General features: G+C 36.3%; 1 protein-coding gene across 1 annotated transcript in view; it reads left to right on the top strand.

The window, feature by feature from the left end:
• amon (prohormone processing protease amontillado) overlaps positions 1–15,496 on the top strand; it is a 535,895-nt gene that overhangs the window by 375,957 nt on the left and 144,442 nt on the right. Inside the window, exon 6 of the mRNA XM_071597507.1 lies at positions 3,430–3,506. Within this exon, the coding sequence (XP_071453608.1) occupies positions 3,430–3,506 (77 nt within the window). The remainder of the gene's footprint in view (positions 1–3,429; positions 3,507–15,496) is intronic.

The raw sequence follows: 15,496 nt of genomic DNA, 5'->3' as shown, positions 1-15,496 counted from the left end.
ACCCGTGACTTTCTTGGGCTTGACAAATCATCTCTAGAACTATACAGTTTTCTCTGATGTATCAGGTTATTGTTTCAACTCACTCCCGTTCTGCCAATATGATAAAACCAAGATAGCACATATCTTTAACGCTTATCCATTTGCGGTGCTCCTCGTTATTTTACGTTCCACAAATTTCTCATCCTATCTTTTCTATTTTACTAAGACACACACGCAACCTCTCATACCCTGCGTATACATTCGAAACGTATGCCTAACTCGCCATATCAACGTTTTGCTTCCGTAAAGTGATATGAAAAACAGAGAATATTTTTTTATTTTATTATGCTATGACGAAAAATTGGGGCATAGATATTTGAATTTACCTCAGAAACCATAAGAAAAACCTATGAAATAAATTAACCAGGAATTTTAGTTTTAGCGCAATCATGACGAAAGTTTCGCTATTTCTTATTTTAATTGAAACTACCAAGCTTGAAGTAGCAGCCAGATGGTATTCAGGTATTTTGGTAGCCATTTTATAATGCCATTGAATTTCCTCAGCCACTAGAGTTAAAATATAAACGAGCCCACTGAAAAGCGAAATACTGCCGTAAGAAAAAACTCTGGCCAAATACTTTTTTCTTCATGCCAATGCTAATATTTTAGTATCTTCCCCGTCTAAAACTTGCAAATTTGGAAAAATATAAACAAGATTCATTGTGATTTTTATACATTATGAAACGAAAAGTTGATATCAGTTCGACATCATGAAATTCTCACAACTGGCTTATATTAGTACAATTCTGCACTAAACTTCGAACGTTAAATTGCGCAGCAGAGGTTATTCAGGGCAATCTCAGATATTCTAAAAAAATATGAAAACAAGACCCAATAGATAAACTATGTTCCCATAAGTGCTCAGAATATAGTCTTCCGATCGAAATTAAATCTATTCTTCATTGCACAATAGTATGCCCCAGACTTTCTCCAATAAAGAAGGGAATATGTAACCTGGAATAATGGAGAGGCTCTTGCACGGACGTCGCAACTCAGTGAAAGAAGTATTATTCCCGGCTCCCAACAAAGTTCAAAGAGACAAAAGAAGCGGAGGAGAATGAAATCTTTCAGTTTTCAATCAAAACTGTAGCTACCAACAGGTATACATTGGATTTCTTTTTCATATTATGCGGCGGCACTTATTCCCAACGGAATTGGCATCGGCTGGGTATGAAAATAAATTCCGTCGCATCTCTGAATCTCTCCATCCGCAGAAGTTGAAAACAAATCTTTCCGTCGCGTGTTTTCTCATGCACCATTGTTTCGGATATCCGCATGTGGGCATGTTCCTTGAGGGAAGAGGGGAGGGGATTCCTACGCCGATAAAAAAAAGAAAAGAGATGGAAAGGGGCAATCCTTGAACAAATCAATGAGACTCTCTCTCTCTCTCTCTGTCTCACTCCGGAGTGAGCACTCTCCCACATCCATGGACGACCCTATCCTCCGGGCCTTGGGAGAGACATCCGTCCTATTTTGCCCCTGAGCAAACACATGTCACATTTGATCCAATCTCCTTCTCTTACCGCACACGAACAAGGAAGAGGGGGCGGGCGAAGTTTCACAAGAGAGGAAGGAGGATCAGGGGCATGAAATAGAATGGCCAGAGATGGAGAAAGGGATGGATAACGCAGAGAAAAAACTGGGAGCCACTCATGAAATGAAAAAGTTCTCTTTTTTTTCTACCCTTGCGACAGAAAATTCTGTTGGACCAAGCAGGAAGGGAGAGGAAGTAAGAGGATATATTTGGTCCCTCTGAATCCAATCACGGGATCGATACATTTATGCTTCCTGTGGCAGAAAAAAAATATAAATATCAGGACATAAGCTCAAAGAATGTGGAAACTTCTGTCTAACCCCGGGAGGATGGCTGATGCCTTTAAAAGGATACTATTGGATACTAATTCGAAAAAAAAATCAACCGCAGTCATGAATTTTATTCAAAGTGTGTACTTATGTATCAGTTTTGGTCTCTAAGGTTTGAATATCAATGAATGTTCCTGGAACGCATTTACTGCTGACTACTCTTCAGTTTACCGACTTCGTTGTAAGACAGCTATTTTTAGATACGCGATTATATTATTCTAGATAGCTTTAGTACCAAATTACGCTTTGGTGTTATAAGGTAGGAATTAAGAGCCGATAGCAAATTCTGAAAAAAATAGAAATAATAACACCATGTTTTAAGATACAATAGTTGACTCACAAAGACCCTGGAATGCACGAAGATTGATTCTAGAGGGTAAATGAGTAAAACATAGAAGGAAGACGGGAAGGATACATAAAACGGGGAATGGACGACTTTAAAAAATGAAATATGAATGTCATAATATAGAAGGAATACAAAAGTAGAACTTCCGGGAGGACTAGGTAAAGGACTTCCGTTAGACGATTTTCCAGGATATTTTTCACCTGATGATGAAGACTTATTGATTTCAAGCGTAAAAAACAAACAAATGCACGCAAAATTTGAGGTAATTAACCCATTTATCTTCCCTTTTATCTTCTTTTCGCTTGTCAACGCTTTTTAAATTCACGGCAAGCGCATTCCAAACGTGAATTTTGCATGCTGAAATGTGTGATGAATAAACACAAAATGATTTCACCGAATGATATTAGAATACTATATTTGATCTCCGGCATCGCTGCCGAGAGCTAATCCGATTATACGTAATGCGTAATTCATAACTTGGCAGGTTCTAAATTGATCCCGTTTGTGCATACTAATTGTGAAGGTAAATCTGAAAATTTTGTGCCTCAGTTAGTAATGCAGCATAGGATTATATTTAGATCTAAAATTCCGTTGATATTTTCATTAATGCAACGAAGGTACATTTTGAGAACTGTCAACTCTGCCTATGATCTCAGATACGATGCTGATAGGTAATTTACATTAACATTATATTTTCTATAGACCCTAATTTTTTATTTACATTAAATAAGAATTTTAAATCAATTTGGATGTTATTTTACACCATGATTATGATATTGACGATAAAATTCAGGTCAGTTCACTGGAAAATTTGTGTAACAAGTGAGGCTAATTTTGGCATTGAATCAAATGAATTATGCAAACACCAATAAATAATTAACGAACCATAAGACCCTTCTTACATCCTCACGAGGTAATGAACAAGAGTATTTTTACTTACCAATTGATAGTTGTAAGATATTGTCATAGTCTATACAGAATAATATTACATGTAGACTTAAGATTAGAGAATTTTGTAAATTAATTGTAAAGTTTCGCACCAGAAAAGGAAGAGCCTTTGAGGCGCGTTTCCAACTGAAAATGCCCCTTGTTCAAAATATTTCCTTGGATTTTACGTTCAAAATTAATTAATAATTATCCATTTCATCTATTTAAATTCATTCTCATTAATTTATTTACAGAACGCCAAAGCCAGCTACGACTTCAGTAGCAACGATCCGTACCCGTATCCGAGGTACACGGACGACTGGTTCAATAGGTGAGTTACATTCACTTTTCTCGTATAAAAGGAGTGTTGTGTTCAACAAGGTTAGTTTAGTCATTCAAATGACAACTAAAATGAGCTCAGTGTGTTCCAAAAGTGAACTTTTTCCATGATTGCTGGTGAAACATTCCGAAAGTCGAGTTCACAAAAAAAACCTTCAACTAAATTTTCGTAATTGCTTTTATCTGTACGGAGCGGCTTCATCAGGACTTGTATCACATGTTGAAAACTACGAGAGAAAAATTTTGCATGTTTGAGTACGACGGGAGAGTTTTGTTGCTTATTTTAATGTTTTTTTGTGTGCAAATGTCATATACAAATATTTGTGTGTGTATATATATATAAATATATATATATATATATATATATATATATATATATATATATATATATATATACTTGAAGAAGGCCTTGGAGAGGGCCGAAAGCTTAAACAATTTACCATGTGAGTGTCCTTTTAAGTATTACTATTTTATTTGTGTTTTATTGTGCCGTCCAAATATTATACTGCTCGTGTGAGTGTTTCCGTATAATCGATATAAATATATATATATATATATATATATATATATATATATATATATACATACATATACATATTTTTATACATATACACACATTCATACACGAAAACCCGCCATATGGTGAACAAATATTCATTCATATAGAAATAGATATGAGGAAAAAGGATAGGAACACTTGTAGAGAATGGACACAGGAGAGGTGGGGAAGGGGGAATCGAGCAGATCGCATACATAAAATATTTCCTTGGCTATTTTACAATGATTAAACAACAATTGTAGGATCACTGAAGGCTTCCTCCGGATCAACCACATTAAATTTAGATACTCTCTCTTCCTAAATGAGGAGTTTTGGAATCTTCAGCAATTATTTCAACGCCAATGATTGGATGAATTATCTATTAAAAATGCACTTCATCCACCTCACTTAAATAGGATCAGGTGTACATTCTTAGAAACTATTGATACCATGATTTAAAAAAATAACTTTGTGGAGTCCGCACTTTAAAAATAATTGAAACTACAAAGTTTTTTATTTAAGATTGATTGTTTTGACTGGTCATGTAGTTTAAACACTTACAAAAATCCTAATAACGCTATATGGAATGAGTTGTATGCCAAAGACGAGGGAATGATTCTAACGTTGCATTTCATTGGTAAACGGTATGTCAACGAGGAGATGAGAAAAACCGACATCCGTGTAAAGTGAAATATCCTCGTTCTGAAAATTATTCGAGACCCCACCGGCAGTAAAATTATGAGTAATTATTCATGTAACTCGGTAGTATAACTTTGCTTTCAATATGTGTTAAAATCGCAAATTCCAGTCATTTTATCTGCGCTAGCACCTCTTGTCATCCGCTGTGTAAATCCCCTGACAGGAATATGAAGACGAAGATTTATATAGTAGCAATAAAGGGCAACCAGGGAAACTTCAATTAATTCGACCTTTGAAGTATTTATTTCCATTACAACTTCACACTTAAAGTTAAATTATTATGCCAAATGTTTACCTCGAACTTCTGAGTGAACTAATGATATTTCAGGTATAAATATCAAATAAAATCTTTTTGTCACAGGATTGTAAATTATTATGTATTGTCACAGAATTTATCATGCTCAGTACCATCAAGTAACACAGTATTACGCTTTTTTTTAGATCAGTGTTCGAGGCACAAGCATTGCTGAACGCCCTCAACGTCTCTAGGACCCTCAAGCGAAATTCTGTTCCACCCGCGTCTATTTCCCGATGTCATGACTCAAAAAAAAACGCGACACCAAGCGTCGCCCACTCGCGAAAGAGAGCATTTTCAAGTGAACTAGGGCACTTGAACTTTTGACATGTATTCCGCGTTCCCCGATGCTCGAGTTCCATTACACTTTTTTTTCAGTTTCGCCGCCACTGGAGCGAAACACACGTACCATATTTTTTTATCCCGAACAACGCCACGCCCCCTGGCACATTTATATTTTAAAAAGATACCCCGTGAAAACACTCTGCAGAGTACAGGAGATACTCCTTCCACATTCACGTTGCATTAACCCCAGGAGCGATAGCGATCCCATGCACACGCACACACAAGGTGCCGGCCGTATCCGAAATCTTTTAATCATTTATGCAGATGTCGAGTGGACGAGATCGTCTTTGCCGTCGTCCTACGTATAAGGGGGGTGTGGGCGTAGTAGGTGCGGTTTAGGCAGGGGTAGAAACGGCTGTTTCACTGGGGGGGGGGCGGAAAGATTAAAGAGGAGTACTAAGCGGTATCAGAGTTTTAACCAGGGCAACTTGCACGGACGGTAGAGCCGAGGGAGCCTGTGAGGGAATTACGATGGAGAGTAGTTTGTGCGGCAAGGGGAAGAAAGGTTGACCAAAGGCGTTCCACGCGCGCCGTTCCATCGTCGGGCAAGGGACGCCCTTTTCATGATCCCCAGTCTCTCCCCTAGGAACGGCTCGGCCAAAGGCGATGAAACCCTTGGTGTGTCACCGCGCGAGTGCCGTGTCAACTGCGGACGAGTGGAGAATGCGAAAACGAAAATCTTCGGTGCACGCGTCAGAGTCTTGCGAAGTTTACTGCCGTAAATTGCACATGGGCTCAAATAAACACGAGCTACACAGCAATCGACACGAAAATAGGCTTGATACGTGAGGATGGAGATGACCTCGTAACATAAACTACACAGCGCGTGAAATGTACACATGTTCAGGGTAAAGGGAGGCAGTTTTATTCCCTCGTGTTTCGTCCGCGCATTATCATAAAGTTGAGTTACCCCGGTAATCACAGAGCATGACATTATGGCTTTGAAATACGGTCATGAAAGTCAAAATAAATACTAGCGTGATGTTTCATTTCTACGTTAAGTGAAGCATTTGCACCACGTCATGTGAGACCATAGCGGAAGCTGGAGATTCAGTTATATCTGCCTATTCATTCCTCACGATATTTAAGAGTATACTTACATTACACACGTGCCTCAATATAGAAATTGGTTCATTATATAATACATGTGGTGAAAGAACAGACAGGAGACCTAGTGGCAAATCTAACTTTTCTAATGGCAAGTTCACCAATCTCATCTTTTGAGTATAACCAGATCACCTGAAAAACTGGTGCCAATTATCCCCCACGTACAGGTAGCTTAATCAGGTAGTTAAAAATTGGCTTTTAAAATTCAATTTTTCCTACCTCGAATTTTGCCTAGGATCTGACTTCCCGAGCTGAATCCAAGGTTATCTTAAAGTTCTACTTGGGCTGCAGCCTTTGCAGCTCAAATACATGGACTCGTCTGAGATGCACTATCTTAAGTGGAGATTAGTCGCTATGACATCAATAGAAAATAATTGAATAAAATGAATTATTTATGGTTCTTACAATAGTGTTCCTCAAAGCATTAATACTTAGAACTACTTACTTTGAATACACATCAAATTAGTAATAGACGGCCTAGAAATCAAGGATGTTTACTATCATCGCTCAATAGGGCCACAGCATGCAGCCAATATTGCCACGTGAACGCTCATCAAAAGGGGAATATGTAAGTCAGAGGTGGACACAGCAGCGCTCCCGACAAGTACGTGAGCGGAGGGCAAAGTAAGAGAGAGGAATGGCGTGGGGAAGTAAAAAATTAGATGTAAGGGTATAATAGAAAGTACAGTAAGCAATGGGAGCCCTTCGCTCTCAAGGCTAGAGAAACGAGCACATCATTATCTTACAATAAACAGTCATTCATTAAATATGAAATGTTAAAACTCGTGATTCTAATTTGCATTTGTAAAATATTACTATAATTCTTAAGAGTCGTTCATCATCACTCATGCTTCATGGTCTCATAATGTTCTTTTATTGAAGTAGTAATTATTAACTCTCTTAGTGCAGCGGGCCGATATATCGGCTCTTGCGTAGGCTATTGTTTAAATCGCTGTAACTTATGGTTTTTTCTTCAATAATTTATGGTTTTTGTGCTATCGATAGGGTGAATTCCATACAATTATATAACACATTCTTTAATTTTTTATTAGCAATTTTAAATGCTTTTCAAGTCCCAAATTGCCTCAGTGAGATCAGCCTTTTCAACAAAATCGAACTATGCAGAGGCTGACAAAAAAAATTGCAATTCACTGGTTTTTCTTTATTTATAATTTTTTCTAGATGTCTTTTTGATTTTTTCTTATATTTAAATATGGTAGTTTTATTGAAAAATGTTTTTAAAAAATATTAGTATTGTGTCGAAATATTATTGCTAAAAAATATTCTTCAAATTTATAATACTGTAATAATTACATTTATTTTTCAGATGATGTAAATGCATAACATCATTATTAACTATAATATTTTATTTTAAAATAAAAAAACTGCATATGGATATCTAAACAAATAACTTCATAATGTTTTTTCCTAAGGTGATACATTTGCTTAAATTACCCTTCGCACTTCTCACTAGTACCCCTGGAATCCCCACCGCACTAAGAGGGTTAATCCGGTTAAGGATTTATTTTATTAAAACAGAACGCCCCTTGAAACGTGCCGCATTTGCACAATTATGTTCCACATATAAACTACAATGACGGCGCATGTCGAATATTTGATTTGATGTTCATAACCAAATTTTTTCATGCTAACATTTTACATATGTCAAAATAAGATATTACAGTTTATTGGATTTAATTTATGATTTCACATGTAGGATGTAGCCGTGCATTTCCACGTACAAAATAGAAAAACTGAAATGTCTAGCATTTAAGAATGAATTGAAGCTGTTTTGTACGATACCTGAATCCTTGAAAAGAAATTTCTTTAATCTAATAACGGAAAAGGATTCTTGTTGCTATGTGAAGTGTACTAAAGAACCATTTTTTTAGCATAAAATTCAGAAATACATCCAAATTTACAGAACTGGTATTGAAGTAAGCATCGTTTCAATTCGGGTGTTTTATACCATAAAAAATTGTCAAAAATATATCCGATAAGAAAACGAACTCAAGAAGGCGTAGTTCAGGCTTAACCTACATAATATTGACGTGCAAATGCGACGTGTTTCGACGAGAATGAAAGTTGATTTGGGATATTAATTTCAACCATTTTCAGCGCTGACCACGGAAAAATAAGCAGTAAATACATCATGCGTAGCAGCGTGGTAAAAAATATAGTATAACGCTGATTTTCCTAAAACCTGAGGGAAATTCGAAACCTGTGAGGCTTTATCATATTTCAGGAGGGATGGTATGTTCTGAAACCTGTGATTGGACTCCTAGGCGGTGTGATTTAATCTCGAACGCAATATTGAAAAAACAAAAACGACATAAACATGTTTGCAGAGCTAGAAAGGGCGATAAAGGTGAATTGATATATTGCCCTGGTGCAGACTGCCGCCAGAAAAGGACCATCATCCATCATTACTCTACATATGAATAGAACCTTGCCAGGCTTTGGAGAAAGAAAAACACCCTGTCGTCAGGTACTGCTCGGGTCCCTATAGATTTTCAGGCAAATTGATAACCGACAAGAATCACGTTCTCTACCAGCTGTAACTGCGCCCCTATGTGAAAAATTGTACTTTTGAAATTCAAAGTTTAAGATTTTACTTTGTAAAAAATCTATCTCTTACGGCCACAAGCGGAGCAAAATAGACGTCGGAAAAGATCTGACGATAAACTTAATAAAAATGTTTCAGGTAAGATAGGTACCGAGGCACAAGAGCTAATGGTAAATGCAGAAAAAATTGTGTCAGAGATTTTACATATCCAATCATGTTAAACAAAGTTTTTGCTGAATAAATATTAAAGCCAAAACATATACAAAAATGACTTGCAGGGAGATAATAAATTTGGAAAAAAATAATTCCAAGTCCTTTTGCGTTAAATTTTAATATGATCGTGTGATATGTTTTGCAATAAGGTGTGCAGTGTCTATCAATATTTGAGCATACACGCCATTAACAATTTCGTATTTGATTAAAACCCTACGCTACAATACGCATGCAAGTATAGGAGAAGTTGAAATTGGAATGATATCCGATTGCAAGGTGGAAATCATATATTATTCTTTTCTCATCACGAAGATATTACGCATAGCCTTGTTACGATATATTTACTTATGCAAAAAGGAATAGTTAAGCAAAGGATTTAATTTTAAGTCAGCGAATATATCAAAATAAAGACTAATTTCCTAGCGTGTTATTTTCAAATTTTTCAATTTTGGATAATATCAAAGTTGAAATTTGTCAGATTAAAAATAATTTATTTTTATTATTGCATAATTGTTGGTAAATCAATGCATTTTACGTTTTTTCTATATTATGATAGCTTAGAAACTACACAACCTAGGGAGACCTAACACTGGTGAAAATAAACTGACTTATCAAGCAAATATTTTCTTTCCACCGAGCAGATTATACTTAGAGTTCTAAATTGGATCTGTTTTTCATTACGCCAAACCTCTATTAAATAATTTTAACCTGGAATACGGTTACCCTCCCGGTAAAAAGATATATCTGATAGCTTACCAGATAAACTTTTTTAATTAAGATCAACTGAAAAATAATCCCCAATTAATGGTAGTAACACAGACGTTTTTATTCATTAGAGTTTAAGTAAACAATTGCACCTTTTAAAACAATTCATACTCTAAGGCAATTTCTTTCATTGACACCAAAACTAGAAAATAGAGTCTCCTGTTTTCCATAACGAATAGCAAAAAAACAAAAAAGGTCATGTGCCAAAGACGTGGCTCTACGCTTTTAATTAAGTGTTTGAATTTGCTCACCGTTTAGGGAGTGTTAATTAAATCCAGCGGCAGAAAACATATAAAGCCCTTTTAAAAAACAAGCGATAGCATTTTAAACTCTGAAACTCGTTCTGAAAACATTTCCATGAGCTCAGGTTCCCGTTTTTGTTCTTTCAACCACGGAATTGGAAAACGCAATGCAGGTTGGTTAAAATGAATTGCGAAATAAAAATTTTACCGGATGAGGCCATTTCCTTGGATTTTCCCCTCCAAAAATGATTTCAATTAAATAAGTGGAAGTCATTTTAAATCGCTCTAAGGTGTGCACATAGCTATGTGGAAAATACAATTTTTAGGTGACTTAAAGTAATTTGAGTTAACATCTTAAAGGTAATATACATTTACTTGGAGGCATTAAAATATATTTATGATTTTTACTTCCCTTCAATTTTAAACACTGAGCAGCGTTATATGTTAAAGAAATCACGCACCCACTCCATTAAAATTCGCTGGCGCCGAAGAGAGGGAGAAGGTGTCGGAGGCAGTACCTGGAGCAAGTACCCTTCTCCTTTCATAAAAAGTCTCTTCCAAATGAACCCGTACAAACTGTACTCTGTATGTTGAGAGCGCTGTCTAGAATTCCATCGGAGTACAGCTTCGTTTGGTTCGTTTCGTGAGGCTTGGCTGTTTTGGTGTTAACCATAAAAAAAATAAAAACGAATAAATATTTCGTTTAGGAAAACGTGCTTTTTCCGTCGAATGCATTCCCACACGTTTCCAGGCAGTAACAGCTTCAGATTTATGTTCTGTAATTCAGAATATTGGCCTGGTATAATTTAACGGAATGCTCGTGTAACGGTATAGAAGCGCATGGAGCCGCCATAAAATCTAATTTTGGTCTTCAAATCACGAATACAGTAAATACATGGTAGTTTGATGCATCTTAATATTGATATGTTGCGCATAATACGATTATTTTAAGTTCCCCGCGTACAATCATTCGCACACTCTCGCACCAAAATTTCTTTCCAAATGCATTTTGCAAATACGCGAGAGTTTATGGTTGGAATTTGAATGACATAAAGATGTAACGACAATACTGTGTAAACTTTAGTATAAAGCGTAGTTTTTATGCTTACAAACTCGGTCGTTGATCCTGTAGGATATGCGCAGATTGAAATGTTTTGAAATGTGGGCAAGGAGGATAATTGAGAGAATAAAATGGAATGGACCGAAATAAAAACAAACGACAAATTTCTACGCAATCTCTACATTTCTAGGTAGAAGAAGAGAGACAGTTTTTGCAGAAATTCGGATGGAGGACAAATGGATGCCGCAGGTACTAAGTGAGGTAATGGGATGCGGTAATAGAGGGGAAAATACTTGGAAAGCCAGGTACAAGGTTGAAAATGATAGACACTTTGTATGAAATTAAGTGTAGCAAAGTCTATACAGAGCAATAGAATTAGTTGTTGTAGCATGAGAGTAGATGTAGCATGGAACCTAATGATATTTTGTGTAATGATGTTAGGGCTTAGGAGTAGAGAAGTGTGTAGTCACATCCATCCTTCAAAAACCTACCCTAATTCATTAAAATACTACTAATAAATAATAAAGAACCAAAAACCCTACCTGTTGAAACTCACTAGAGCACTCATATCAGTGCCAGACAGTCGAACTAAATCCGAGGAAAAACCTACAATCCCCCTTAAGGGAGAAATGCGATTTATTACTGTTTTCTCGGCGTGAAATTCCAAGCAGAGCTCTTCAGCTTGTGACTGGGAGCACGTGTGCTCACGCAGAATCGCCATCCATTTTTCACTTAAATCCCATTTTTCAGGAAATAAATTCTTTCATGTCATTGTTCCATCTCCCGAGTTTTCAACGTCTCTGCAATTTATGAATCTCCTGATAATGTATGTAACAGTTCGACGCTGTTTCACTTCGTTAAACGAAATGTATTCTAAACCTTTAGTTGTCAGTTGCTTTCGTACCAGTACCATTTATTATTTCTCTCACAACAAGGCATATTTTTTATGAATTGCACCTATTCGTTCACATTTACAGAAAGTATCAGATATGATTAAAAGCCTCAGCTCTAATGATAAATTGTGATTTATCAACAATTCATTTAAAAGGTTAAAGACTACCTTTCAATGTTTTGCCAGCAGAGGTGTAGTAGACACAAAATTAGATTTCGGACGGAATAAAAGGTCAGAAGTATGTATAATTATGTTTATCATGCTTAATATCGGAATACTATTTAATTAGAACGCAAGTCCTATACAGATTCACAACTGCGTATGATGTGCTACCAAATAATTATAGGAATATTAATAGGAAATAAGCACCCAAGGAATTTAATTTCTTTTACACTACACCTCCCAAGAATAACGGGATTGCTCCTTGAACGATGTAATTAACGCTGAAAACAAGAAAATAGCTGAAGGGTTTCCAGTAAATTGAGATAGTACGCACGATACAGGGAAAATAACTCCAATTTCCTGGATTTTATACGCGGAGATTGTATTCAGGTATCCCTAAGCCAAAGGCTCCTGCATCCACTAATGTATTTTGTCTTCAGGTGATAATCTAATAGACTCATTTGCTAAGCGTAAAATCAAGATTTTAAAGTATGAATTCGAGGTGATAAAATCTTGAATTGAATGAGATGCAAGAATATAGAACTCAACTTCCAAGAACCTTGTTTGCCGTTGAAAGGTCTTGCTTCGTACATTTGTGGGTGTGTGGGTGGGTTGCATATCCCGAGAGCCTCTATACGTACCGCCGCAAATCCCACGTGAGTTGCCTTCCTTTCAATTAATTATTCGAAAACAATGGCATCGGGTTTCTCGCTTAAGGCAACAGCGGCCTTCCTCTGAGGTCGAAATCTTTTCAGGAAAATGCAACGCTGTTGTTTCTATGCCTACGCTGAGGGAGTCGGGCAGACTTTTAATGAACTTCTGCGGTGAGTTTCTTAAAGGTGTCCTCTCCGACGGTGCCGATCGTCCTGGGAGCGAGGCTCAAACTGGGTCAGTGAAAGAAATTAGAAACTCGTAAGCAAGCCTCTTACTGAGAGGTCGTACACGCGCGGCCATCTGTTGCCGGTTTAGTGAACGTAATTTTTTTTTCATTTGGCAACATATTCCGTCGGCACATAACCTAAAAATGCATACTTCTTTCAGAACCGCGAAGTTTTGCAATATTCTTTGACTATGGTGTAGATACCACGGAGACATCGGCAGGTTTCTTTTGAAAATGTCAATCAGTAGAGAGTAAGATTCTTCCCAAAATCAGAAACGAAAATTATTAGGAATTCCGCAAGAACGGGCAAATGACTTATCAAAAAAGCAAAATATATGTGTGGTGGTCAATTAGAATTTATAAATCGAAATTTTATTATCATTGGCATAATATATGAGGTACGATCAAGCTCTAAGGCATTGGAATTTTTATCAATGGCGGAAAGAAGTTTAAAAAATACGGTCGAGTGTAAAAAAACATGTACATAGATGGATCCAAGTTTCAATGAATACAAGACATAGATTGCTGCATCGTACAGTCCACAGGGTTTGTATAACTTGCACGTGAGTAAGATGTGTTTTTAATAAATAATATGGCGTCATTTAGTGTGCAAGGGCTGCATGTTATCATTCATGCTCTCCACTTCCCTGGTTTAAAACCGGTCGACACTCTTCATAAATTGAGGAAAACGTGATGGCGTTATGGATGTGAAAAATTTACATTCGTGGGTGCAACAGTTTAAAGAGAGCCTTGTGACAATGTACCCAAGGATCCCCGGCCATGGATCCACCAGTTTTTGCAGTGGACAATAGTGACCTAGGGCATTTTCGGCAGCTTTGAGAATACGGCGTTGACCTTGTGATAAATGTATGCGTCTACAGTGAGTTTTTTTCGGCTTAACATAAGTTTCAACTTCATGAAAGGGTAGTCATTAGCAAAGAAATATGATAGCTTAGAACTGGAACGCGCCTTGCGTTTAAAAGTCTAAAATAATTCAGGCAATTTTAACGTAAATAAAGGTTTACACCTTAGTAAAGGTTCACACCTGTCGGCATTAAAGATTTAAATTGCACATCCTATAATTATTAGTGTACTTCTCAATAATAATGAGCTCACGACCATAAAAATTACGAAATATATACGTCATGACGTAATTTTGAAGCAAGAGATTTAAATGATTGAATATGTGCCACGCAAACGAATGAGGCTATCTTTATCAAAATATGGGAGAAGGAAAATTATGAGGGAAGCCAGAAGAAAGGATATGCGATAGTTAAAAAAAAATATGGAGAATTTAACCTAAAATATTTTACATTTTTATGAAATATACACTGAATGGCCTCGGAGATTTTTTGTGCCTGAGGTGCACACGTCAATTCAAATATCGCGCCATAAATCTTAACACCGTTATTAGGCACCGTCAATCGGAAAACTTAAAAGAAAAAAATATCCATCCCAAAACATTTACTGCAATTTTCAAGAGCAAGGGTTTTCATATCATAAAAATATAATAATTGCGTAGTTCGAAAACGACGTAATTTGCGAGATATAGGGTGAGTTATACATATATATATATATATATATATATATATATATATATATATATATGTGCATATATATATATATATATATATATGCATACATATATATATATGCATACATATATATATATGCATACATATATATATATATATGTATATATATATATATATATATATATATATATATATATATATATATATGTATATATATCACAAGAGGGAGGTATCGAAGGGAGCCGTTTCGAAAGAGGAAAAAAATGATAAGAAAAAAGATTTTTAGACACTAATTTGCAAAAGAATTATTGATTGGCTCGCCGATGAATACATTTTTTCAAGCCCAGGTTTGATCGGAAACCATTCTTAACTCTGTCTCATCCCTGCGTAGGAGCTAAAAACGCTCTGCTATTTCACAAAAACAAAACTTTTCCCGGACCGGTTTCGATACGGCGTATCATCATCTGGTTAATACGCCACATCGGACGCCCCGCTGTCTTCTCTGGAGAATTGTATATTCTCTATTTATTAAACTTAAGGATACTTGAATTTTTTGTCAATGCATTCACCATTTTAGGCCCTTATACTACAATTTTTGGAGTGAGATATACTGCATGAGTTGGCTCCTTTGAATACATGCGAGTGTTAGTTTTCCTTACTGGGAAAAATTTACTAAATGAGGA

The sequence above is a fragment of the Hetaerina americana genome, unplaced genomic scaffold (genome assembly GCF_022747635.1).
Source record: "Hetaerina americana unplaced genomic scaffold, ioHetAmer1.1.p SCAF_9, whole genome shotgun sequence".
Taxonomy (NCBI): Eukaryota; Metazoa; Arthropoda; class Insecta; order Odonata; family Calopterygidae; genus Hetaerina; species Hetaerina americana.
Note: the sequence above shows the minus strand (reverse complement) of the source record. Positions and strands in the feature narration are given on the sequence as shown.